Consider the following 25,132-nt stretch of genomic DNA (forward strand, 5'->3'; position numbering starts at 1 on the left):
GAGGGAGATGGGTGAAGATGGAAGGAGGGAGGGAGGGAGATGGGTGAAGATGGAGGGAGATGGGTGAAGATGGAGGGAGGGAGGTGAAGATGGAGGGAGGGAGAGGGTTGAAGATAGAGGGAGGGAGAGGGTTGAAGATGGAGGTAGGGAGGGAGGGAGGTGGTGGGGTGGGGAGGGGGGGTAGAGAGATGGGATGGGGGGGGTGGGAGGTTTTTTTTTTACTAGCTACATTGTATTTACTTCGCCACCATGGCCTTTGTTTGCCTTTACCTCCCTTATCTCACCTCATTTGCTCACATTGTATATTGACTCATTTTTCTACTGTATGTTTGTTTTACTCCATGTGTAACTCTGTTGTTGTACGTGTCGAACTGCTTTGCTTTATCTTGGCCAGGTTGCAATTGTAAATGAGAACTTGTTCTCAACTTGCCTACCTGGTTAAATAAAGGATAAATAAATAAAAATGAGTGGGATGGAGGGAGCGAGTGGTGTGGAGGGAGCCGGGAGGGGTGGGGGGAGAGTGGCGTGGAGGCAGGGGGAGTGAGGGAGGGAGAGACAGAGATAAAGAGGGGTGGAGGGAGCAGGGGATGGAGGGAGCGAGAGTGACTGAGGGAGAGGGGTGGGTGGAGGGAGAGGAACGGAGAGGGAGGGACGGAGGGGGAGAGAGACTGAGGGGTGGAGGGAGTGCGGGTAGGAGAGGGTTGGAGGGAGAGGGGTGGAGGGAGAGTGAGCTGGAGGGGTGGAGGGAGGGAGCGGGAGGGGTGGAGGGAGAGAGTGAGGGGTGGAGGGAGATGGGTGGAGAGAGAGGGAGAAGGTGGGAGAGGGAGGGATGGGAGAGGGGTGGAGGGGGGTGGAGGGAGATGGGTGGAGAGAGGGGAGGTGGGAGGGGGGATGGGAGGGGGTGGAGGGCGGGTAGGGGAGAGGGAAAGAGGGACGGGGGTGGAGGGAGAGGGTGGATTAATAGGGGTAGAGGGGGACAGAGATGGTTTGAGGGAGGGAGAGTTGGACAGAGAGGGACTGAGTTAGGGGTGGAGTGAGGGAGATGGGTGGAGTGAGATGGAGAGGGGTAGTGAGAGGGAGGGAGAGAGGGGTGGAGGGAGAGGGGTGAGTGGAGGGGGGAGAGGGAGGGGTGGCGGGACAGAGGGGTGGAGGGAGAGGGGAGAGTGAAGGGAGAGAGGGGTGGAGGGAGGGAGAGGGGTGTAGGGTGGGAGGGGTGGAGGGAGAGGGACGTGGAGAGAGGGGGAGAAGGTGGGGGAAAGAGGGGGGTGAGTGGAGGGGTGTAGGGAGGAAGGGAGAGAGGTGTAGGGTGGGAGGGGTGGATGGATGTGGAGAGCAGAGATGAAGAGGGGTGGAGGGAGGTAAAGGGGTGGGTGAGGGACAGATGTAGAGGGGTGGAGGAAGGTGGGAGAGTGGTGGAGGGAGAGGGGTAGAGGGAGGGGTGGAGAGGGAGGCAGAGATAGAGGGAGGGGTGGTGGGAGAGGTGGAGGGAGTGCGGGTAGGAGAGGGAGAGAGGAGTGAAGGGACAGAGGGGGGGGGGTGGAGGGACAGACGGTGGATTGTGAGGGGGAGAAGGAGAGGGGGACAGAGAGGGGTGGAGGGAGGGAGAGGTGAACAGAGAGGGACTGAGTGAGAGTGGTGGAGTGACAGGGGTGGAGGGGGGGAGAGGGGTGAATGTAGAGAGGGAGAGAGCGAGAGGGGTTGGTGGAGGGGGGGAGAGTGGGTGAGAGGGGAAGTGGTATCTGATGTATTATCATCATGCTGATTTGAGCCATAACTCATTTCAGGTTTGTGTGTGTATGTGTGTGCATGCCTATGTGTGTGTACTTTCATTCATTAGGTTGCTCTTTCATCAACATTAAAGTCCACTACTAAAACAAAAATGTCTTGGTAATCAATAACGCTAGTAATTTAATGAGTTTATACTTTATACCTTTTGTCTTTCAGATCTTTGATGAGGAGTACAGTGTTCTCTACCTGGACCAAGGAGGGGCCCTGGTGGCTATAAGACACACTCCACTCCCCATCCGACACCTATGGTGAATCTCTAAATAGAAATAGAATTTGGCATGGTTTGCATCGGCTCGCTCGCTCTCTCTTGCTCTCTTTCATTTCTGTCTCCCTCTCTCCTCTTTCAATCTCTTTTCCCCTCTCTCTCTTTTCCTCTTTTCCTCTCTCAGGAAGACTCAATCCTCACGTTCCCACAAGCCTGATAGTGTAATGAGTATGTCTAAGAACATAGGAAGTTATTAGTGTAATTCCAAACCAGTAGGCCGTGAGATATTCTCCTCCTTTGACGATTGCCATTCAATTTCACCTTTCCCTGTTCGTACGTGATGTAAGCCTTGCCTTTCAGTGCCTTTAGAATGCAGTGCTCATATCCTGTGTCATGGCGGAATAATTTAAATGCAGTTTTTATTAGTTTGAGACACTGGAGAAGAGTTGTGTTTTCTTCCATAGAGATGCATATAATACTGTAATATTATACACTATAATATGTTCTAAATGTGTCCATCAGTTATGGTATGTGTTATTATATTGCTATGGTTTCTACCAGAAAGATACAGCAGAAAATACTATAATACTGTTAAATATACTAATGGAGTTCTCATTCTATTGCTATGGTCTCTCCCATAGAGATACAGAACAAAATACTATAAATACTACAAAATACTATTTATATTTCTATGGTTCCTCACACAGGATGAGTTTCGACGAGGGGAGACAGTGGAATAAATACAGTTTCACCATGTCGCCTCTGTTTGTGGACGGGTTGCTAGGGGAGCCGGGGGAGGAGACTCTCATCATGACGTAAGTCGACTTTGTTTACCCAATTTTGAATGAGAGGGAGACCGATAATAAGGGGAACCTCCGAGTCGAAAGGGGGTGGATGCGGGATTCAGACGTTGGCCCTGTATGTTGTCCGTATAGACTGCCGCGCTGCCACTACACCATCTGATTGCAGATAAACAGCATGTTTGATATGTTAACCTAGTGAATTGAGATTGAATGAACCGTAACCGTGTTAGATGTGTTAACATTATGTGCGAGGGGGGGGGGGGGGGTTTTGCTCGTATCCAAACCCCTGGTAGTAACGGCAGAGCTGAACGCCCATTTTCCCTAACTTGAAGGGAATAGATCCCTCTCAAAGGTTTAGCCTCACATCAAAACCATCTGTCTCGGGATTGTGATCACAGAGACATCAGTGGTGTTGGGAGCCCGGCAACAGCAGAGCTCTCCGTTTTGAAGCACACAAGGAACATCATCAAAAATAGAAAATAGACTCTGTCTGAAGGACCGACGAGGAAAGTACGACTCTACAACTTCTCTCTGCATTATGGAGCAACATTGACTCAATAGTTTTAAGAAACACGACGCGGGAAGTTTCCCGTCTTTTCTACAACTTCTTTGGTTCTAGAATGACCCACTTAGCTATACCACGTGAGATGATACTGCTCTCATTGCACTTTTTTTGGTGTGAAAACTTTGACGGCTGCTGCATAAGTTCTTCCCGTAGCCCTTAATATCAGTTTTTGTTTCTCCGTACACCTGTCATCACCGTAACTGAGTGACGGACAGACAGTTGACTTTGTAGTCGGCACGGCAACAGAAGGATAGGCCACAGCTGCTGAGACTGTGAGAGGGAAGGACCGAAGTGGGGCGAGAGAGAGAGATGAGGGGAGAGACGGGCAGATGATGGGAGGGAGGGAAAGAGAGAGCGGGGAAGATTGAAGGAAAAGATAGGATGAGTGACTTTCTCCCTGTAGGCTCAGAGTGCTATACACTTCTCTGAACCAGCTGAGACAGACAGGACTGTGGGATATGATACTGTTAGATTGTTGACAGCCTACTACAGCTGTTCTGCATCTCTGCGTATGGACACCTCATTATTTATCATTTTCTTATCAATTAATAATGATTTTACAGTTAGTGAGAGTTATGGACCAGCGCCTCAGTCCATTAGTTGATGGATTGATTGATACATTTGTTGTTTGGTTAGCAGAGAGAGGAGGTCAATTCCAGTTAAACTCCCACCCAATTTTGAGAAGGAATGTCTTCTGAGACTTGTGAATGTTGTGGTGTTATAACCTTGAATTTCGGTTTACATTTTTGTTGAATCTGGGGGAAATACACACCCTGTAAGGCATACCTTATCTTGTAAAGTGATTCATTTAGATTTCATAGTACACATTCCATTCGTTGCCTAATGCCACTTCTCTGAAGCTTTTAGTAACAACTGTCCTGTTCATCAAAGAAAGAAAATAAGTTGACTCCACACTTTTACAGTCCTCTAGCCAACTACTCCTAAGAATATTCTCTTCAGCTCAGAAGTGTCCTGTCTTGACTGACGCCTCGGTCTGACAACTGAGGGACTTCCTAATATGGGTGCCGTACCTGACACTCCTTAGTTTGACTAGTGTGTTTCCCTCTGCACCTTCTGTCCTTATAACCAGACTGCTGTGTTTCAGTGTAGTGCACCTATCAGTGTTCACAGCTGCTGTGGCTTTGCTAACTGACAACCAGATACCAGTGTGCCTTGTCTGCTGCAAGCTGTAAGGTTCCTTGCTGTTTGCAGGATCTTTGGCCACGTCAGTCACCGGTCCGAGTGGCAGCTAGTCAAGATTGACTTCAGGTCCATCTTCAACCGGAGATGTACAGAGGGGGATTACCAGACATGGCACCTACACAACCGGGTAATGGCACCTACATAACTCTGTCTGCAGAGGCTGACCTCAGCCTGGTCATTTCAGCCCTGGATAGCTCCTGACATGTAGAACACTAACAACCCAACTCTGTGCTTTAGGACCAAACAACTTCCATTGCAAGAAGTTGTGAGCACTTTATATCTTGCACTTTTCTCTATTTTGAAGTGTCACCCAACCTTTTTAAGATGGGGATAAAACGTGTAACGACTTCTTCAAAACGTCAGGAAAATGTTAGCAAGTTAGAGCAGCAATGTGTAACTTTTTGGGCGACCCGCCCAAATTCAGTTCTAGATCTGTCATTCTCATTGAAAGCAAGTCTAAGAAGTGGTAGATCTGTTCTATGTGTCCTACTTCTATGCTTCCTGTTCATAAGTTTTGTTTTTGGGTCTCACTTACAATTTTGTACACCAGCTTCAAACATAGTTTTGGTTTACGGAAAATACATTTCACAGTGGTTTAGATATTACAATGATTCTCTACACTATACTTGTCACAAACTGAAATTAGGCAAACTATTTTAATTCTAGCAACCAGGAAACAGCAGAGCGATTTCTGCATAATGCATCTTTAACCTGCTACATGACAATGTGTGTCACTTAGCAGACTCTTATCCTGGTAGATCTTTTTTCACCTAGTCGTCTCGGGGATTCGAACCAGCGACCTCTCGGTTATTGGCTCAGCGCTCTTAACCACTAGGCTACATGCTGCCCCTACTGCTACTATGTATGTTCTGGGGCCATTCCCAAAAACCTCCATCTCTTATCATTTACTTGACAGAGAGGTCTAGATGGCCCAAAACCCTTGATAGAATGAAAAACAGTTTTGGCATGCAGTGTACTTGCTTGATCACTCTCTTACCTCCACCCTCTGCTTTGCGTTGAGCTCTTGAGTGTGCGCTGGACAGCTGCCGGGCGTTCCTCTCCCTCAGGCCCAAAAGCACTTAGGCATAGTCCCTCTAATTCTTGCTGATGTATGTGTGTCTCTACAACTCTCCTTATAAAACACTGCATAGGTTTGAGCCAGAGCGAATGCTCTACCTCAAGCCTAGATAGACCCAGAGCCAAACATAAGGATGAGACGGAGAGTGCTTCTTTATTCTGACCGAGCTACCGTAATTGACTCAGACAGCAATATGATTGGGCTGGCCCTAACGATCAGAACATATAGCCATGGAAGTGGACAACAGTCCAATTCAATTATAGAGGTAAACACTGAAGAACAGATTGGGAACTTTAAAAGCAACAGTCTGTGGCAGGGTAAGGTGTTGAAATAGCAGATTGGGTCTTAAAGCCACAATCAGGCCATTTGTGTTATCACGTTGAGAGAGAGAACTAACTCTGTCTCTGAGGGGTACACTCCTAGCCTCCTCTTAAACCACCTGACTCCACATTCAGTGTATTTGCTGTCATAGTCCAAATTCATATGTATGTAATCTACGTAGGTATCCCTATTTGAAACGAGAGAGAGAGAGCGAGGGAAAGAGAGACCAACTCTGCTTCTGAAGGGTACACTCCTCTAGCCTCCTGTTAAACTACCTGACTCTACGAGAGACAATGGCAGAACTACTGTTTTACCCTTAAAAAAAACACAGCCCTACATACCAAAACGAAAAATCTACATGTTTTTCAGAAACTAAATCAAGCGAGCTGTAACAGCTTGGGTCTAGGATACATGAGAGAGAGAAGTGTTTTAAGTTTAGCATCGCTTACCGCTAGCACACCACACAACATGAGCCTCAGTGGGCAGCGATGCAAAATAAGCCCATCTAAAGGAAAAACCAACAGCATGCCTTTTCACACACAGTATGATACAGGCATGGGTCACTGCACTGCAGTATATTATGTATGGCGATGGGGTGAAATGTAAGAAAAGCAACCCCTTTTCTCCAAAATAAATGTTAAATTCTGAAAATATATCCACAGGGCGAGCCGTGCATCATGGGAGTGAAAAGAATCTACAGGAAGTTGAAGCCCATAGCCAGGTGCGTTATGGGTAAGACATACTCTGTCACGATGACCTCGGCGCCCTGCGACTGCACAGAGGCCGACTTTGAGTGGTGAGTAGACAGATGGGTCCCGCTTCACATTAAGTACCCCTAAATTACGCATAAGTAGGTACAGTGTAAATACAATGTAAGTAAACTGGCACACAATACACGTAGTAAACATCACACAAGTTAACGGTTTACTTGAATGGAATAGTACCGGAACTGGCTGATGGTACTTGAGGAGAGACTGCAACACACTACTCGACCACAAACATGTCTAGCGTTACAACTTCTGCCTAAGCCGCCCTATCAATATACCACTGGCATATGGAGTGGAGGAGGGGAAAAAAAGAAGCCTGGAAGTGAAGGATGAAAAGATAAGGGATCACCGTCATGGTGAAGCTCACTCCAGATTAGAATTGCAGAGGAAACATAGCTTCTGGATTCTCTTGGAGGCTGCTCTGGCTAAGTGGAATGCAGTCAACTGCACCACTCCAAGCTGTGTGTGTGTGTGTGTGTGTGTGTGTGTGTGTGTGTGTGTGTGTGTGTGTGTGTGTGTGTGTGTGTGTGTGTGTGTGTGTGTGTGTGTGTGTGTGTGTGTGAGAATCCAAGTTTGCATGGGGGATAGGGAGTGGGATAGGGAAGTGTGTGTGTTTCTCCTTGAATGTCACCATACTTTTAAGAAACCAACTCTGTCACTACTTTTGTGGTTTTCAGCTTTTGCCAGTGACTCTGTTCATCAACGACGCATTTCCAAAGCATTATTTGCTACAAACTTCACAATCCATTTCTTTTAATTATCTATCAGTATTATTAATGTTGCTTTTGTTAAATCCCAAATCCGAGGGCCCCTTGAGTGAGGCCGTGAACTTGGAATGAGTTTTAGTAAGAGACGATTAATCATCAGGTTTAATAGTGTTCATTAACTATCACAACACTTCTGCATCTCTGTGCATGTCGGCCTAATTGGGCCAATTTGTTCCTATCATTTTGAGGACACGCGTGCTGGCAACGTTGCCTTTTAATGATAGGACAAACAAACGAGATGTTTTTAAAAATAAAATAGGGTTTTTGTCAAATTAGTTTAGTTTCAGATGTGTTTTCAGGCCCCAGTGCAGAGTCTCACCCCAAACCCTCAAAGACAATTCCTCTGTCACGTAAATCGAATGTATCAAAACAAACTTTGTAGAATTTCACTTGACTGTGTTAATGCTATTATTGTAGCATAAACAACTTTGGCTGGGTTTGAAAAACTAAAAATGCAATAATATTATTACAGAATTTCTGTAAATTCAAAAAGTGCCTGTGAAATTCTTCAATTATTTTCACTCCAGGGTCACCAGCATGAGTCAGGAATTGAATCACTTATAAAAGTTGACTGTGTATCATTTCACTCGACTGTTGTTTATTTTGGTATGATCCAAATATTACAGTGACTATGGCTACGAGAGGCGGAGTGACGGCAAGTGCACCCCCGCCTTTTGGTTCCTCCCATCGTCCATGTCTAGAAGCTGTACCACAGGGACTACTTTCATCAACAGCACTGGGTAAGCAGATTTTCCCCATAACCATATGTGTGAGTTGTTTACTCTTTTTTTTCAAAGTAGATTTGTTCAAGACAACCAAGAATCTCACTGTGTGACCCTGATTTAGCCCACTGCAGTAAAAGGTTGTTTTCTGGCTCAAATTAAGTTCCTACATCTGTATGTACACTCATTCACTATTTAATTCAAACTGACTGCAAAGGTACACTTGGAATAAGGGTATTTCAAATGACAGGACATTTTTGTAAGAGAATGTATTCTCAATAGCCAACCTGCTAAGGTCGTCCTTCTCGATGCTCATGTATCCATCAGCAAAGCTTCTAACCGCGGTTGTGACCTGTGTGCATTCAGCTACAGGAAGGTGGTGTCCAATAACTGCACAGCGGGAGTCATAGCAGAGTACACGGCCAGGAGGCAGCACTGTCCTACCCAGGCCCCCAAAGGCCTGCACCTCGTCACCAGTGAAGGAAAGCTGACAGCTACGCTGGGCACCAATGTCACCTTCCTGGTGTTTCTTGAAGAGGTGAGCGTTTTTTTTCCCCCTAAGGAGCAATACAGTAACTGGCTTCCTGTTCATTCAGACCGGGCGCTGACTTTAACTCATTATTGTAAAATGTATGTCAACTCTCCACTTCTGTAATAGCAACACAATACTCTCTATTATATTACTATGCCATTACATCTTCATATAAAGTGTTAGCAAATGACATGTTCATGGAAATGTTATTTCAAACATACCTACATTAGCTAGTGTAAGAATACCGTTTTCTTTCTTCAATCTGATGACTGTCACCTCCTGTATAGGGCGACGGAGCCAGGACGAGCATCATGGTGGACTTCGGGGACGGTCACGCTCTGACCTACTCCAACGTGAGCTCCATAGAGGATGGGGTCAAGCACGTCTATAAGGCTGTGGGGATCTACCGTGTGTCCGCTACAGGAGAGAACAGGCTGGGGTCGGAGAGCGTGGTGCTGTACCTCCACGTCACATGTGAGTCTGTCTCTCTCACTATGGGTTCACCAAGTAATGGTCTTCAACCGCCATACTTCATGTTTGGTCTTCGACCTTTAACATGTGAGTGTAGTTTTTCTCTTACCGTATCTTACCTCAAGTCAGTGTAGCCCGTAATGTACAGACATATGAGTGAGGTAGTTATGCAATTCTGACACACAAAATTGTTCCTTTGCAGACTTTTTCTTGCATAGAACAGTGTTTTCTGGTCCTGGAGTACCCCGCCAACAGTACACATTTGTATTGTAGTCCTGGACAAGCACACCTCATTCAACTCATTGAGGGCTTAGTGACTAGTTGACAAGTTGAATCAGGTGTGCTTGTTCAAGGTTACAATAAAAATGTGTACTGTTGGCGGGGTACTGGAGGACCAGGGCTAGGAAACACTGGCATAGAACGTTATGTTTCTTTTCGGTTTGTGTCATATGCATGTCATGGTCCGACATCAGTGGAGATGAAAGGGGCCTAAATCCATTACAATTCCAGTCAAACCGAAGCCATTTTCTCTATATGATAGCCCTTCAGGGTACCCCCACTCTAACTCTAACATGCAAGTCATTCCCGTCTTCTCTGTGATGATGGGGCTGACCACCACTGGTGGTTTCATGGGTGACAGATGTAACGTAGTTGACGTATTGATCAGGGAGCTGTGGGACCTTGCAGTCTGTCCGTCTTGATGTGCCAGCCGTTGCAAATGGGACCGACCAGGCCTCAGGAGTGCCAGGGATGAAAAATAACACACAGATGGTGTCCACAACGTCCCAGAATGGACCAGATCCTCTGAATGCAGCTCACTTGTTGTTGTTGTTGTTGTTGTTGTTGTTATGTGCCTTCAGTTCACAAGGGGCCCATAGACGGATACTCTGAAGTTTTCTGCTTACCTTCATTTAATTAGAGGCCACAAAACTTTAAGGAGTCAATTGGTTCACTGTAATATGTCATTTTTGTGCCTTCATTTCATATCATAAGGGGCTACAAACTTACTTTATCGATTCAGTCCGTTCACTGTGATGAATTTTTAGGGCAGATAATTTTGAATGCAATTTCATCCATTTCATAAGAGGCCCCAAAACGTTGTGGAGTCAGTCTCAGTGGGTTCACTGTCGTGTATTTTTTGTGACTGAGTAGGTCAGCTGGAGTATATCCATCTCTCCGCTCCCTTTGTGGCGGTGAAGAGTAAGGAAGTCAACCTCACCGCTGTGCTGTGGCCGAGCCAAGTGGGAACAGTCACCTACATCTGGTGGTTCGGAAATAACACTGAGGTAAGATGAGATTCTTCAATACTGCTGGGACTTGTAGTTTTAGTGTGTGCTCATCCTTCACACTGTAAGATAAAGTCACGTGAAGAAAGATTTGTGCCAGATTTACAAATTAGAGCAGTATTTGTCTGACTTAATTCAGAATTTGTTTTGTTTGTTTGGGAAATGAGTTTAGCTACTAATGCAGCTGCTAGCTATTCTAGTACATGAGGAAATGATCCAGAATTAGCATGTCGGAGTCATTTCAAGAACAAATGGAGATCCAAGTAACGACAGAGAGAACTGCTGGTGTCTCATGGAACTCTCCCCGGACAGTTCTATGTAGCACAGCTGCGATCATGGTTCCTTGGGGGGGCGATGTGGGTTGTGTTTATGTCTGTGGCTGCCTGCCTGCCTCCCGGCTGACACCTCTGTAGTGTAAATAGTGCCTGTGTGAGATGTTAACAAGGTTGATAAGGGCCTCCCATGGGAACTCCCTTGCTCTCTCGCTCTTCTTTCCCTCTCTTCCCTTTTCTCGCTCGCTCTCTTTCTCTCTCTCTTTCTCTTTGCAGCCGATAATCACCCTGGAAGGGAGCGTGGCGTGCACGTTCTCCCGGGAAGGCGTCAACACTGTCACCGTGCAGGTGTCCGCTGGGAATGCCATCCTGCAGGACCGGAAAACCATCGCTGTCCACGGTGAGCAATGAGCTGTTTTTTTGTTTGTTAGTTTTGTATTGTAAACAGCCAGACAGCCATGTATACTTCCAGAGGTTGGTTTCTAGTTGACTTTGTAGATTTTAATGTAATGGAGGTTGGCTAGTAAATATGATTTTAAAGTAGCTAAAAGAAGTAGTTAAAAGTAATTGTTTACCACTCATTAATTCAGACAGTAGGACAGAAATAGAAAAGCATCGCCATCAGCTGATCATCGTAGTTGTTTCTCTGTGCAGAATATTTCAGGTCACATCTACTAGCCTTCTCATCTAACCTGGATGACCACAACCCCGATGTGGCCGAATGGAGACTGGACGTCAGCAGAGTCATCAAGAACTCCATGGTCAAAGTGAGTGGTCCTTGTATCTAACTGTATATTACATGTGTACACACACACACACACACACACACACACACACACACACACACACACACACACACAGAGAGAGAGTATATACCAAGCAGAAATATAAATGCAACAATTTCAATGATTTTACTGAGTTACAGTTCATTTAAGGATATCAGTCAATTTAAATAAATTCATTACACCCTATTCTATGGATTTCACACGACTAGGCAGCGGCACAGCCAATGGTGGGGCTGGGAGGGCATAGGCCCACCCACTTAGGAGCCAGGCCCAGCCAATCACAATCCCCCCTCAAACGATCCTGCAGGTGCAGGTAAAGAAGCCAGATGTGGAGGTCCTGGGCTGGAGTGGTTACATGCGGTCTACGTGAGGCCAGTTGGACGTACTGCCAACATCTCTAATGGAGGCAGCTTGTGGTAGAGATATGAAAATGATCTGGCAACAGCTCTGGTGGACTTTCCTGCAGTCAGCATGCCAATTGCACACCTGTCAGGTGGATGGGTTATTGTGGCAAGGAGCACTGATGGGGATGTAAACAAATTTGTGCACAACATTTGAGAGAAATAAGCTTTTTGTGCATATGGAAAAAACATTTTTTTTTTTTTTTTTTTTTTAATTTTTTCAGCTCATGAAACGCTTTGTTTATCAACACTTTGGCGTTTATATTTTGGTTCAGTGTACTTAGTCTGTGGTGCACTTTACAATACATTCCCTGTGACCTCAGGTTGAATCCACGTTTATGATAACTGGCAAGGGGAAATTACTTCAAGTACGTTCTAAATTGCTGTTGCACTGCCTTCCCTGTCACATTGAACTATGGAATTGCTGGTCGACAGTGAGTTCAGGGTCGTGTTTGTGGAGGCCATACATATACAAATACATCTTGTAGGAAAGGTGGGATCCTATGACGGTGCCACGTTGGAATTCACTGAGTTCTTCAGAAAGGCCCTTGTTTATGGAGATTGCATGGCTGTGTGCTTAATTTTATACACCTGTCAGCAACAAGTGTGGCTGAAATAGCCTAATCCACTCATTTGAAGGGGTGTCCACATACTTTTGTATATACAGTTGAAGTCGGAAGTTTACATGCACCTGAGCCACTCAGTTTTTCACAATTCCTGAACATTTAACCATAGTAGAAATTCCCTGTCTTATGTCAGTTAGGATCATTTGATTTGATTTTAAGAATGTCAATTATAAGTGAAATAATCTGTCTGTAAACAATTGTTGGAAAAATCACTTGTCATGCACAAAGTAGATGTCCTAACTGACTTGCCAAAACGATAGTTTGTTAACAAGAAATGTGTGGAGTGGTTGAAAAATGAGTTTTAATGACTCCAACCTAAGTGTATGTAAACTTCCGACTTCAACTGTATAATGTACTTCAAATCCACATGTGACATGTTGGATGGACATTGTCGTATTCACAAAATGTATTGAATTGCTCATACTATTCAGTATATTTGAGAACGGAAATCATACCATATTTGATACAAACAGCTCAGGACCTGAGTAGTATGATCATTTCAGATCTAAGTCTCATTGATGTTAGTAATAATGCATCACAGTGAGTATCACAGTCACACTAATTATGATCATACAGACAATTCCTATTTTTCGATACCACTGCTTTCCACTTTGATGTGCTTAGTGACATGAAAAGCAATCCATTCTGGTCCTCTTTGTTCTTTTTCCCTTTCCTCCTCTCCATCTTCATCTTCCTCCTCTCCATCTTCCTCTTCTTCCTCCTCTCATCTTCCTCTTCTTCCTCCTCTCCATCTTCCTCTTCTTCCTCTTCTTCCTCCTCTCCATCTTCCTCTTCTTCCTCCTCTCCATCTTCCTCTTCTTCCTCCTCTCCATCTCCCTCTTCATCTTCCTGCTCTCCATCTCCCTCTTCTTCCATCTTCCTCATCTCCATCTCCCGCTTCCTCTCCCAACTCCTCATCCTACCCCTCTACTCCTTCTCATCTCTCTCTTCTTTCTCTCCCTCCTCCTCATCTTTCTCTAGGCCACAGGGTTGAGCCCGGAGCTGCTCCTTGTCACCGTCCTACCAGGGTTGCCCACGGCTGCAGAGTTTTTCCTCCTGCCAGACAAAGAGTTAACAGAGGGCAAGCCAGAGAAGAACTCAGCTCATTTAGACCAGGTATGATTGATTAAATAACAGGCATTTTGAGTTGAAACATAGACATAACATATTATAGGCCTTAGCCTTATTCAAAATGCATGATATAAAGGTTTATTCAATGCTTGTGACAGGTTCAAAAAGCATATCGGTCAGTGTTACCTGTCAGTTAACTATTAGCAAAATGGGTATCTGACAACTACCATAAAAGTAAATCAGAAAATTGAATACATTACGTTCCTATATTGATTCATGCCAGATGTTTGAGTGGGAGTAGTAGCATACTTTTTATGCGTTCATTTGACAAACACTTGTCACTGAATGACATTTGGAGCTATATTTCAGGGGGATATTACTCTGCTTTTTGGATGTTTGGGTTTGACGGCTAAGCACTTGTTTTCTTGCACCAACATGTTCGCCATCTGTTGATTTCCTTGTTATTCCATTTGGCATAATTTAGAAGTCTCCAATGAACTAAAACATGAGTAGGCTTAGAAATATTCATTTTTTATTTCTTCACTAATACATAGCTGTGTTGGTCTATACTGCTACATGGTCTGAAAACAGAATTGCAACGTATTTGTATGGCTTATAAGGCTTCATATTTTCTCCAGTAGATGCCAATATTGTCCACATGGGCTTACACACACACACACACACACACACACACACTCTGCAGAAATCAACTAGCTTCATCAATAAGTGTGACAAGCTTTTAAAAGCCATCTCTGCGGACAACTTTACTGTAGAATTCCCAGAGTCATCTCTATGTGAGAGGGCAGGGGTTGCAGTCTTTCACAGGAATAAATCCTGACAAAGATGGTGTCTCTGCTGATTCTGAATCAGCAGCAGGTATCAAGATGGACTGAATTAGCTCCACGGCCCATATAATAGATCATGGATGATCATTATAAATGATGTGAGTAGAATAGAACCACTCAGGCCCCAGCAATACATCTGGTTTGCATCTTGAAAGTGTAATGTGCGGTTGTGCTTATTAGATTGTATAATAGATTTAGTGAGCCCGATACACAGTGAGGAAAAAGTAATTATTCATAGCTGGAGTCTAATTTTAAACTTGGTAGGAAATATAAAAGCTGGAAGCAATGTGAAGGACTGGGAGAAACTACTCGTATCACAATTCATTTGGTAAATGAGGCAGATCAAATTAATGAAGCCTAGCAAAGAAATAAGATGGATTCCGCAGGGAAAAGGGAATTTGTTTGGCCAGGATCGTTCTATGAATGACCTGCGTACAGATTCTCTGTTTTTAGTCTTTGGCCTGAATGCAACGTGAAAAGGATACAACTTTGTTAAATGCCATTTTTGTTTGTGCGATTTGATATCATATGGACGGTGTAGTTCAGGGGACTATGTCCGGGCTAAATTGGAAGCATCATGAAATGGAACACTGTATTCCAGCTGTAGCATCATGGTCAGGGTGATATGTCTGATTTATGTCCAAACTGCACGTTCTCTGTGCAGAAGGTTACTTGTCGCTCTAAAAAACCCAGTGTAAAAGCAAGGTTTTTCATCAAATAGGCCCTGCATTATGTATTGAAGTGGTGAGAACCGGCACGGATTCATCCATAGATATTTCTCTTTAAATGGGTTTCTGGGTGGAGGGAGCGTGCGGTGAGCCGGGGGGGATAGTATCAGCGAGTCATTGGTTGTGGGTATCAGTAAGTATGTGGTGGAAAGATCTGCCTCAGCATGGTATGCATGAGAAGAAACTCATTCTGAAACTAACCAATAATATGACTAGAGTAGGCATACTATTTAATGATGTCTTATATTCTGTCTCTTTTATACTGTACGGTGAAGTGTATTGAGATGATTTTATGCAGTTTAGATACAGTTGGATTTGATTTAGTGTTGATCTATAGGCTAGTGGTCAAGAGCGTTGGGACAGTAACCGAAAGGTTGCTGGTTTGAATCCCCGATCCGACTAAGTGAACATCTGTTAATCAGTCATGTGCGCCGAATACAAAAAGTGTAGACCTTACCGTGATATCCTTACTTACAAGCCCTTAACCAACAGTGAATGTAGTTCAAGAAAGAGTTAAGAAAGTATTTACCAAAGAAACTAAAAGTAACACAAAATAACATTAATGAGGCTAATAATGATACAGTGGGTTAGTCTAAGGTAATTTGTACATGTAGGTGGAGTGACTATGCATAGATAATAAACAGCGAGTAAAAACAAATTGGGGGGGGGGGGTCAATGTAAATAGTCTGGGTGGCCATTTGATTAATTGTTCAGCGGTCTTATGGCTTGGGGGTGGAAGCTGTTAAGGAGCCTTTTGGTCTTACACGGAACCCAAACCGGCTGCGCGTGCGCCATCGTGCATAAATCTATTTTGTCCCCCTACACCAAATGCAACCACGACACGCAGGTTAAAATATCGAAACAAACTCTGAACCAATGACATTAATTTGGGGACAGGTCGAAAAGCATTAAACATGTATGGCAATTTAGCTAGTTGCACTTGCTAGCTAATTTTTCCTATTTAGCTAGCTTGCTGTTGCTAGCTAATTTGTCCTGGGATATAAACATTGAGTTGTAATTTTACCTGAAATGCACAAGGTCCTCTACTGCGACAATTAATCCACACATAAAACGTTCAACCGAATCGTTTCTAGTCATCTCTCCTTCTTCCAGACTTTTTCATCTTTGAACTTATATGGTGATCAGCATCTAAACTTTCATAGTATTTATTACCACGACTACCGGCAAAACAGTTTGTCTTTCAATCACCCATCTGGGTATAACCAATGAGAAGATGGCACGTGGGCACCTGCTTCTACAAACCAATGAGGAGATGGGAGAGGCAGGACTTTCAGCGCGATCTGAGTCAGAAATAGAAAGGAGTTCTATTTTAGCCCTTGGCGTCGCAGATGCTCGTTGGCGCACACGAGAAGTGTGGGTGCAATAATTGAATAACATTGATTTCTAAATTTATTTTGCGAGACTTGCACACGTGACATGTCCGGTCTGGTCAGCATGTTAGACTTGGTGCTCTGGTTCCGCTAGCCATGTGGTATCAGAGAAAACAGTCTTTGACATGGGTGACTGGAATCTCTGACAATGTTTTGGGCTTTTCTCTGACACACCTAGTATATAGGTCCTGGATGGCAGGAAGCTTGGCCCCAGTGATGTACTGGGCCGTACGCACGACCCTCTGTAGCGCCTTACGGTCAGATGCCTAGCAGTTGTCATACCAGGAGGTGATACAATGTGTCAGGATGCTCTCGATGGGCAGCTATAGAACTTTTTGAGGATCTTTTCAGTCTCCTGAGGGGGAAAAGGTTGTCGTGCCCTGTCTTGGTGTGTTTGGACCATGATAGTTCGTTGGTGATGTGGACACCGAGGAACTTGAAACTCTCGACCTGCTCCACTACAGCCCCGTCGATGTTAACGGGGGCCTGTTCGGCCCACCTTTTCCTGTTGTCCATGATCAGCTCCTTTGTCTTCCTCACAAATATATGAGCAATATTTCCCTCGCTAACTTTAAACATCAGCTATCTGAGCAGCTAACCGAGCGCTGCAGCTGTACATAGCCCATCCAATCTACCTACCTCATCCCCATATTGTTTTATTTACTTTTCTGCTCTTTTGCACCGCAGTATTTCTACTTGCACATCTGTCTCTCTAGTGTTAATCTGCTAAATTGTAATTACTTCGCTACTATGGCTTATTTATTGCCTTACCTCCGCATGCCATTCGCACACACTGTAGATAGACTTTCTTTTTTTCTATTGTGTTATTGACTGTACACTTGTTTCATGTGTAACTCTGTTGTGTCGCACTGCTTTGCTTTATCTTGGCCAGGTCGCAGTTGTAAATGAGAACTTGTTCTCAACTAGCCTACCTGGTTAAATAAACCATTTTTAAAACATTGAGGGATTGGTGGTTGTCCTGGCACCCCACTGCCAGGTCTCTGACCTCCTCCCTATAGGCTGTCTCATCGTTGTTGGTGACAGGACCCTTGAGCAAGGCAATTAACCTTAATTGCTCCTGTAAATCGCTCTGGATATGACGCTAAATGTACATTTACTCCCACGGATCTCTGATATAAAAAGCTCCAATAAGTTGATTTAGAAATCTTAATACTCTAATTATTATGTAAATCGATGCGCCATATACTTTAAAGGAATGTTTTTTGTTGTTTGTCTCTCCCTCTCTAGCTCTCTGAAATCTTGCTTAGCGCCCTCAACCAAAACCTGGTCCAGTTCACCCTTCGGCCTGGGGTCCAGGTCACAGTATACACTGCACATTTGTCAGCAGGTAACTGTCTGCATCTCTTCGAATACAAATACCTACATTTTGTTTGTGTTTGCTCGTGTATTGTGGATAACTGGGTCTTTTTTAATGACTATATAGATGGATAGAGATAGTTCTAGATAGAAATAGAGAGCCAGGGCCCCGTATTCAAAAAGCGTCTCAGAGTAGAACTTCTGATCTAGGATCCGTTTTGCATTTTAGATCATAACAAATAAGATTATATGGAAAGGAAGTACCTGATCCTAGATCAGCACTCCTACACTAAGACGCTTTGTGAATACAGGCTCAGGAGGTCTATTTCCTGCCCAGCGACTAACACCACCCCAACCCTGTTGTCTGATTGGCTCCCATCATGTAGCTACACAGAGACATTCAGAGAGTGAGCATCGTTACAAGTATGTGTGCCTCTTCCTTTTTGGGATGCTGCTACTGTCCTAGGGGCTTATAAGATAAAGAGTAAGAGAAGTCAATAAATACTTACCGTATCAAAAACATAATCACAATACAATTTTATATATTTTTAGTAAATTATTTTATTGTTATGTTTTGTATTAATTAGTAGGTGTCACTTTTCATGTTGACTTCTCTATGGAAACTGTTTGGAATTCAATGTATACTGTACTGTGTGACTCTTGTCTCCCACCTCTACAGCGCCCCTAGTGGACACGAGTGAGAACCACAGCGGCTCGGCCATGTTGATGCTGCTGTCGGTTGTGGTTTTGGGTTTGGCGATATTTGTCGTCTACAAATTCAAAAGGTACAGTGCTCATGATATACTGTAGAGATGATCTCTATAACCCATATCTGGTTGTAAGTTGCTAGGACGTTGGGAGAATGTTACTAACCAAGTGGGAAAGTTCCTGAGTGATGACGAAACATTTTGAATTGGCTAGAACACTGAGGAGTGATCTCTGATCTCATTGTTCGACGAGGGTCTAATCCCACTTCTGACCCCAATTGTGAGCTACAGTATATTTATGGTTATACATCAGATAGGAAATTGGGGAAAATTACTAACCAAATGGGAGTTACTGAGTGTCTAGACATTTTGGCATTTAACAAAAATACTGTCTATCAAACGTCTGTGTGAAAACTTTCAGTTTCAAGGGAGAAATGGCTTATGTCTTTCAACTTTCTTAGAATCCTTTTGTCGAGGCATTTTCTCTGTCCGCAAATGAAATGCCAGTCAGCCTTCAGGCATTATCAATATTTAGCCCTTTGAGCTTTGCTAGTTGACCTTTCTGAAATGTTAAATTATTTCCGTCCACCATGGTACAGTTCTGTGTGAAAGGGCAGTAGGGGTCAATGAGACGAGATCTATAGAGGGAAACAGAAGAGGGAGAGAAAGAGCGAAAGCGAAACAACGTATAGATCTTAGAACATAAATGTGTTTATACAGTAGAATGTCTAATTGCCTTTTTTTATAATATTGTATTTTTGTGTTCCCTTTTTTTTGCATCAAATACAAACATACACATACGAACAGCAACTTACAGACACACACAAACAACGACTACAACTCCTCTGCCTTCCACAAGCATACAGTATAATCCTATTTTACATACAAATATATACAAAATTAGACATAAGGCCGGAAGGCATCGAAACAAAGCATTTAAGTCAACTGGGTATATCTCCTATCTACACATTATTGGGTTGTAAAAGAGGAGCATCAGAATTATTTGGTCCCCAAGGCAGGCAATCCCTCTCCCATTTTATTAGTCTGGCAAATGTCTTTATCCCCCGTCTCATTGTAAATCTTTCCTCAAGGAAGATCCCAGGCCTCAACGTCTATGCGCAGATGCAGAACGAAAAAGAACAAGAAATGATCCCGAGTCCAGTAAGTCCGACGGAAAGCACCCTGGTGTCCCCGAACACTCCGATGGAGCTGGTGACTTCTCCGGAGCTTATGGACACAGAGTTGAACACAAGGCCCATCGGTAAATTAATACGCCACTTTTATTTAAAAAAAAACATGTACAGTGGGGCAAAAAAAGTATTTAGTCAGCCACCAATTGTGCAAGTTCTCCCACTTAAAAAGTTGAGAGAGGCCTGTAATTTTCATCATAGGTACACTTCAACTATGACAGAAAAAATGAGAAAAAATATCCCAAAAATTATGTTGGAAAATAAGTAAGCAAGAGCCTCATTCATTGTGGAGAAATGTGACTTAACTCATACTGACTGGAATGTCTTCTGACGTCTCTCCTCGTGTCTCTGTCTCCCATCATCTTCTCCTTTAAAGGATGCATCAAACCTCACGCACATGTCAAGTTCTCAACGGAACTCCCCACGTACATCAACATTTAAAAACTCTGGACAACCCCGAAAACAGCAACTCCATTCTGTGTCATGGACTTTTTGAATCATTTGAGCGGACACAATGGTTTTGAGCTTTATACCGGTGCATGTTGGACTTTACTGACTTTGCTGACACTTACTGTGCTCTGTGAAAACCAGAAGAAACTGTATACAGGTTGTTGTTTTTTATACGTAATATAAGTCTATCCAATAAAAAATCATTTTTGATGAAATGTATTTATACAAAGTCAAGGACATAACTACAAATGGAAAGCCAGCATGATCTAAAGAAAAAAAAGCATAAAAAACAACTCTTTCGGTTAGCTTACTGTAAGTGTCTTACATCCTTTTTCGCTACTGTGTGTTGCTAACAGAGGTGGTACACTATTTATTCATAAGAATATCCTTTAAAGTATATCACATTTATTTTGTAAATCATGAATGTCTGTGATATATGTGTATTTTAATAACAAATTGCAAACTGAAAAACGATATCAATTATTAATACAACCATTTTGTTTCCGTTCTGTTCACTGTCTCATGAAAAGCTGATTATGGCACAATACTCTTTTGTACTAAAATGTTTTGTTTTTGCTTACAATGTAATAATTCGAAGACAGATACAGGGTTTGGTAGTCACTCTTGATTTGGTGATTTTATTGAACTTTGCTGTTAATCTCTACACTTACGAGCTATATTTAACGAGAAACACTAGTTGTAGGACACTTAGTTTTTTTCCCCAATGTAATAGCTTGGCCTGAGAACCATGGCGCTAGCCTGCTACCATGATAGGGACTTCAAGAGAAGCCAATGTAGATACATTGTGTTTTCAGTTCCCTCTGACACCATGCATGAGTTACACTTGATTTCATAGAGGAGAACTGGGCAAAGGGCAGTTATTTGGGGGGCATCAAAATCGGTCAATATCCTCTCAAAGTAACTTTTTTCCCCGAAGTTAACTGACGTCCCAATTTGGAGGTTGCGAAAGTTAAAATGAAAAACAGCTGCTTTAAGATGAAATATCAATTGGAGCATTCAGAGCGAAAAAAAGAGTGGACTGCCTTTTAGGGAAAGACACACCAGGGCATTGAAATAGGAAGAACAGAACTGCAAGTCTAGTCAGGAATTTAGTTAATGCAGCCAGTCAAGCTCAATGCTGGTTAAGGTTGGTGACACATTTAGGCTAATGTCCCCCAGTCTCGGCCCTGTGTTCTCCATCTCTGTAGCGTATTATACCCGCTTTCAAGAACCAAAGGAAGTAGAGCGCAGATGGTAGGGTACATGGATGGTTAACTTGTTTTGAGAAGCAGGGTTAGACTCAGTCAAACCCCAAAGTGTTGTTCTGACAGACGTGATTGTTTGGTTGATGGTTATGGCATTTCAGAAGACCCTTACCGTCCTTGTCATTCCATAAAGACAATTATGGAGGGGAAATTGTTATATTTCTGGAATCTTCACATAACCATTATTCTACTGTAGCTGGACAGTGATGCTAAAATATTCCAAGTGACTTGAACTATGTTGCATACATATTGTATACACACACACGAACACCCACCCACCAACACACAACCTAGAATGTACAGTACCAGTCAAGTTTGGACACACCTACTCATTCAATGGTTTTTCTTAATTTTTTATGTCTTCAATATTATTATACAATGAAATAACACATGGAATCATGTAGTAACCAAAAAAGTGTTAAACGAATCTAAATTTATTTTATAATTAATAATATATATATATATAATATATGCCATTTAGCAGACGCTTTTATCCAAAGCGACTTACAGTCATGTGTGTATACATTCTACGTATGGGTGGTCCCGGGGATCGAACCCACTACCCTGGCGTTACAAGCGCCATGCTCTACCAACTGAGCTATCAAAGTAGCCATCCTCTGCCTTGATGACAGCTTTGTACTCTCTTGGCATTCTCTCAACCAGCTTCACCTGGAATGCTTTTCCTTCACTCTGCGGTCCAAGTCATTCCAAACCATCTCAATTGGGTTGAGGTTGAGTAATTATGGAGGCCAGGTCATCTGATGAGGCACTCCATCACTCTCTTTCTTGGTCAAATAGCCCTTACACAGCCTGGAGGTGTGTTTTGGGTCATTGTCCTGTTGAAAAACAAATGACAGTCCCACTAAGCACAAACCAGGTTGGATGGTGTATCGCTGCAGAATGCTGTGGTAGCCATGTTGGCTAAGTATGCCTTGAATTCTAAATAAATCACAGACAGTGTCACCAGCAAAGCACCATCACACCACCTCCTCCATGCTTCACGGTGGGAACCAGACATGCGGAGATCATCTGTTCACCTACTCTGCGTCTCAGAAAGACATGACGGTTGGAACAAACCATCTCAATTTTGGATTAATCAGACCAAAGAACTGATTTCCACCAGTCCAATGTCCATTGCTCATATCTCTTCACTCAAGCAAGTCTCTTCTTCTTATTGGTGTTCTTTAGCAGTGGTTTCTTTGCAGCAATTCGACCATGAAGGCCTGATTCACACTCCTCTGAACAGTCGATGTTGAGATGTGTCTGCTACTTGAACTCTGAAGCATTTATTTCGGCTGCAATTTCTGAGACTGGTAACTAACAAACGTATCCTCTGCAGCAGAAGTAACTCTGGGTCTTCCTTTCCTGTGGTGGTCCTCATGAGAGCCAGTTTCATCATAGTGCTTGATGGTTTTTGCGACTGCACTTGAAGAAACTTTCAAAGTTCTGGAACTGTTCCGCCTTGACTGACTTTCATGTCTTACAGAAATAATGGACTGTTGTTTCTCTTTGCTTATTTGAGTTGTTCTTGCCATAATATGGACTTTGTTTTTTACCAAATAGGTATACCACCCCTACCTTGTCACAACACAACTGATTGGCTCAAACTCAGAAAATAAAGAAGGAAATCAAATTCTACAAATAAACTTTTAACAAGGCACACCTGTTAATTGAAATTAATTCCAGGTGACTACCTCATGAATCTGGTTGAGAGAATGCCAAGAGTGTTCAAAGCTGTCATCAAGGCAAAGGGTGGCTACTTACATATAATATATTTTGAGTTTAACACTTTTTTTGGTTACCACATGATTCCATGTGTTATTTCATAGTTTTGATGTCTACACTATTATTCTGCAATGTAGAAAATTGTAAAAATAAAGAAAAACCTTTGAATGTGTAGGGATGTCAACTTTTGACTGGTAGTGTAAATCGAGAAAGAAACAGGACAATGTTCATGTCTTTGACCTTAAATAAGAGGTCTTTCACATAGCAATGTAACAATGAGTTAGATATGAACTATCTTCCAATAGTGTTTTATAGCAAAGCTTCTTTTTTCATTATGAAAAAGGGCCCATCCTCCGGTTTAAACATGTATATTTGAGGCTGCATGCTAGTACTTTTTTAAATAACAAACCTAATTTCTTCTGTTTTTATTTTTTACTTTCAAATCGACAAGAACATAGGTATTTCCTCTCAAAGAATACTATAAAGTTGCTATTTTATGTGTATCAAAAACTATGACATTGTAACAGCTTTTGGCTAATGTTTTAACAAATGACTGGTTGAACTACAGAATATAGAACTCCATCAGAGCAGCAGGAAACTCTAGCAATATGACCCTATATTTACTCCTGATTATCACATTAAAGGATTTAAGAGACTTTTCTGAGTGAATGGTCTCTTTAACATAAGTCTTCAAATAACAAGCTTTCATGCTCCATATAAGTATTTTGACCAACAGAACAATGGCGGAGCTCTCAGAACCACCCCTTAGGCAATATTCAGCTGAGAACGAATCCACCGGCCCACACTGGCTCAAGTTAAGCACCTTCTGCCTTTGAATCCTTCAGGTTCACAAATGGAGGCGGACAGGTGGAACTTCCTGGAAGCTCTGCTGGCAAGTGATAGGGAAACTCTGGGCCGGGATGTTCAGACATTTTGTGATGTTATAACATACTATGATGTCACAGGACAGGAACCCAAGGTGTGGGCTGGGCTGTATATACGAATGACAGACTAGCGAGAGCAAGAGACGGGCATGTCCAGTTCTCAACAGCCTGAATGTCTTGTTTCTAAAGCAGTTCTAATATGGACACCGTAAAACCTTGTTTAACATCTCAAACAAGGTCTGATTTCTACCAGTGAAACCAGCAGTACGGTGTCCATTTTAGGACATTATCCAGCTGTGTGAAGGCATTAAAAGGAAACCAGCAGAGACACTTCACGAGGACTTGATTTTTGTTCATCCCTAAGCTATAACTTCGCTCTCTTCCCCCATAGAGTTAGTGAGATTATTTTTGTAGACAGAGTTTTATTACTGTAAAGCTTTTATATAAAAATACAAAAGTTTAGGTGTACAATATTTTTTGTTTTGACCTTTAAATGTGCTGTGTGTAATTGTTTTATGCATTTACAATCATATTTATTAAATTAAAAAGTTGATGTTAACAGTGTTTTCATTTTCTTACAATATTTGTAAAAAAAAAACACTATGTATTTGAGGAAGTTATATTCAACCTATAAAGAAAATCGAATCAAACGTGTTGGTATATTCTTATCCAGGCATACATGACAAATACATTGACAAATGTTGCATTTACCTTTACATCCATACTTGGTAAATACAATGACAAATGTATTTTCTCATATGCATACTCCGACATACAGTAGGTGTAGTAGATGTGACTTAGCGTCTCATAAGTGATTCCAGTAATGGAATACTTGATAATATGTCAACGTTAAGTAATAGCACCAACTTTTCCATGCATAAAGCACTCAATATAGCCTATTATTTTATCACAATGACTTCACTATGAAATCCTCATCACGCTTCCTGTCCTGTAGGGGATCTGAGGC

General features: G+C 42.9%; 1 protein-coding gene across 1 annotated transcript in view; it reads left to right on the forward strand.

Moving 5' to 3' along the window:
- Window positions 1-24,724, forward strand: part of LOC118389410 (VPS10 domain-containing receptor SorCS1-like) — a 147,227-nt gene extending 122,503 nt beyond the window's left edge. Inside the window, exons 14-28 of the mRNA XM_052526069.1 lie at window positions 1,945-2,036; window positions 2,701-2,808; window positions 4,574-4,691; window positions 6,626-6,759; window positions 8,124-8,237; window positions 8,586-8,757; window positions 9,039-9,225; window positions 10,375-10,508; window positions 11,057-11,180; window positions 11,435-11,547; window positions 13,574-13,708; window positions 17,876-17,975; window positions 18,624-18,729; window positions 19,743-19,912; window positions 20,218-24,724. Coding sequence (XP_052382029.1) covers window positions 1,945-2,036; window positions 2,701-2,808; window positions 4,574-4,691; window positions 6,626-6,759; window positions 8,124-8,237; window positions 8,586-8,757; window positions 9,039-9,225; window positions 10,375-10,508; window positions 11,057-11,180; window positions 11,435-11,547; window positions 13,574-13,708; window positions 17,876-17,975; window positions 18,624-18,729; window positions 19,743-19,912; window positions 20,218-20,282 — 1,872 coding nt within the window. The 3' untranslated portion in view covers window positions 20,283-24,724. The remainder of the gene's footprint in view (window positions 1-1,944; window positions 2,037-2,700; window positions 2,809-4,573; window positions 4,692-6,625; window positions 6,760-8,123; window positions 8,238-8,585; window positions 8,758-9,038; window positions 9,226-10,374; window positions 10,509-11,056; window positions 11,181-11,434; window positions 11,548-13,573; window positions 13,709-17,875; window positions 17,976-18,623; window positions 18,730-19,742; window positions 19,913-20,217) is intronic.
- Window positions 24,725-25,132: the final 408 nt, after the last annotated feature.

Source organism: Oncorhynchus keta, chromosome 10 (assembly GCF_023373465.1).
Source record: "Oncorhynchus keta strain PuntledgeMale-10-30-2019 chromosome 10, Oket_V2, whole genome shotgun sequence".
NCBI classification, from domain to species: Eukaryota; Metazoa; Chordata; class Actinopteri; order Salmoniformes; family Salmonidae; genus Oncorhynchus; species Oncorhynchus keta.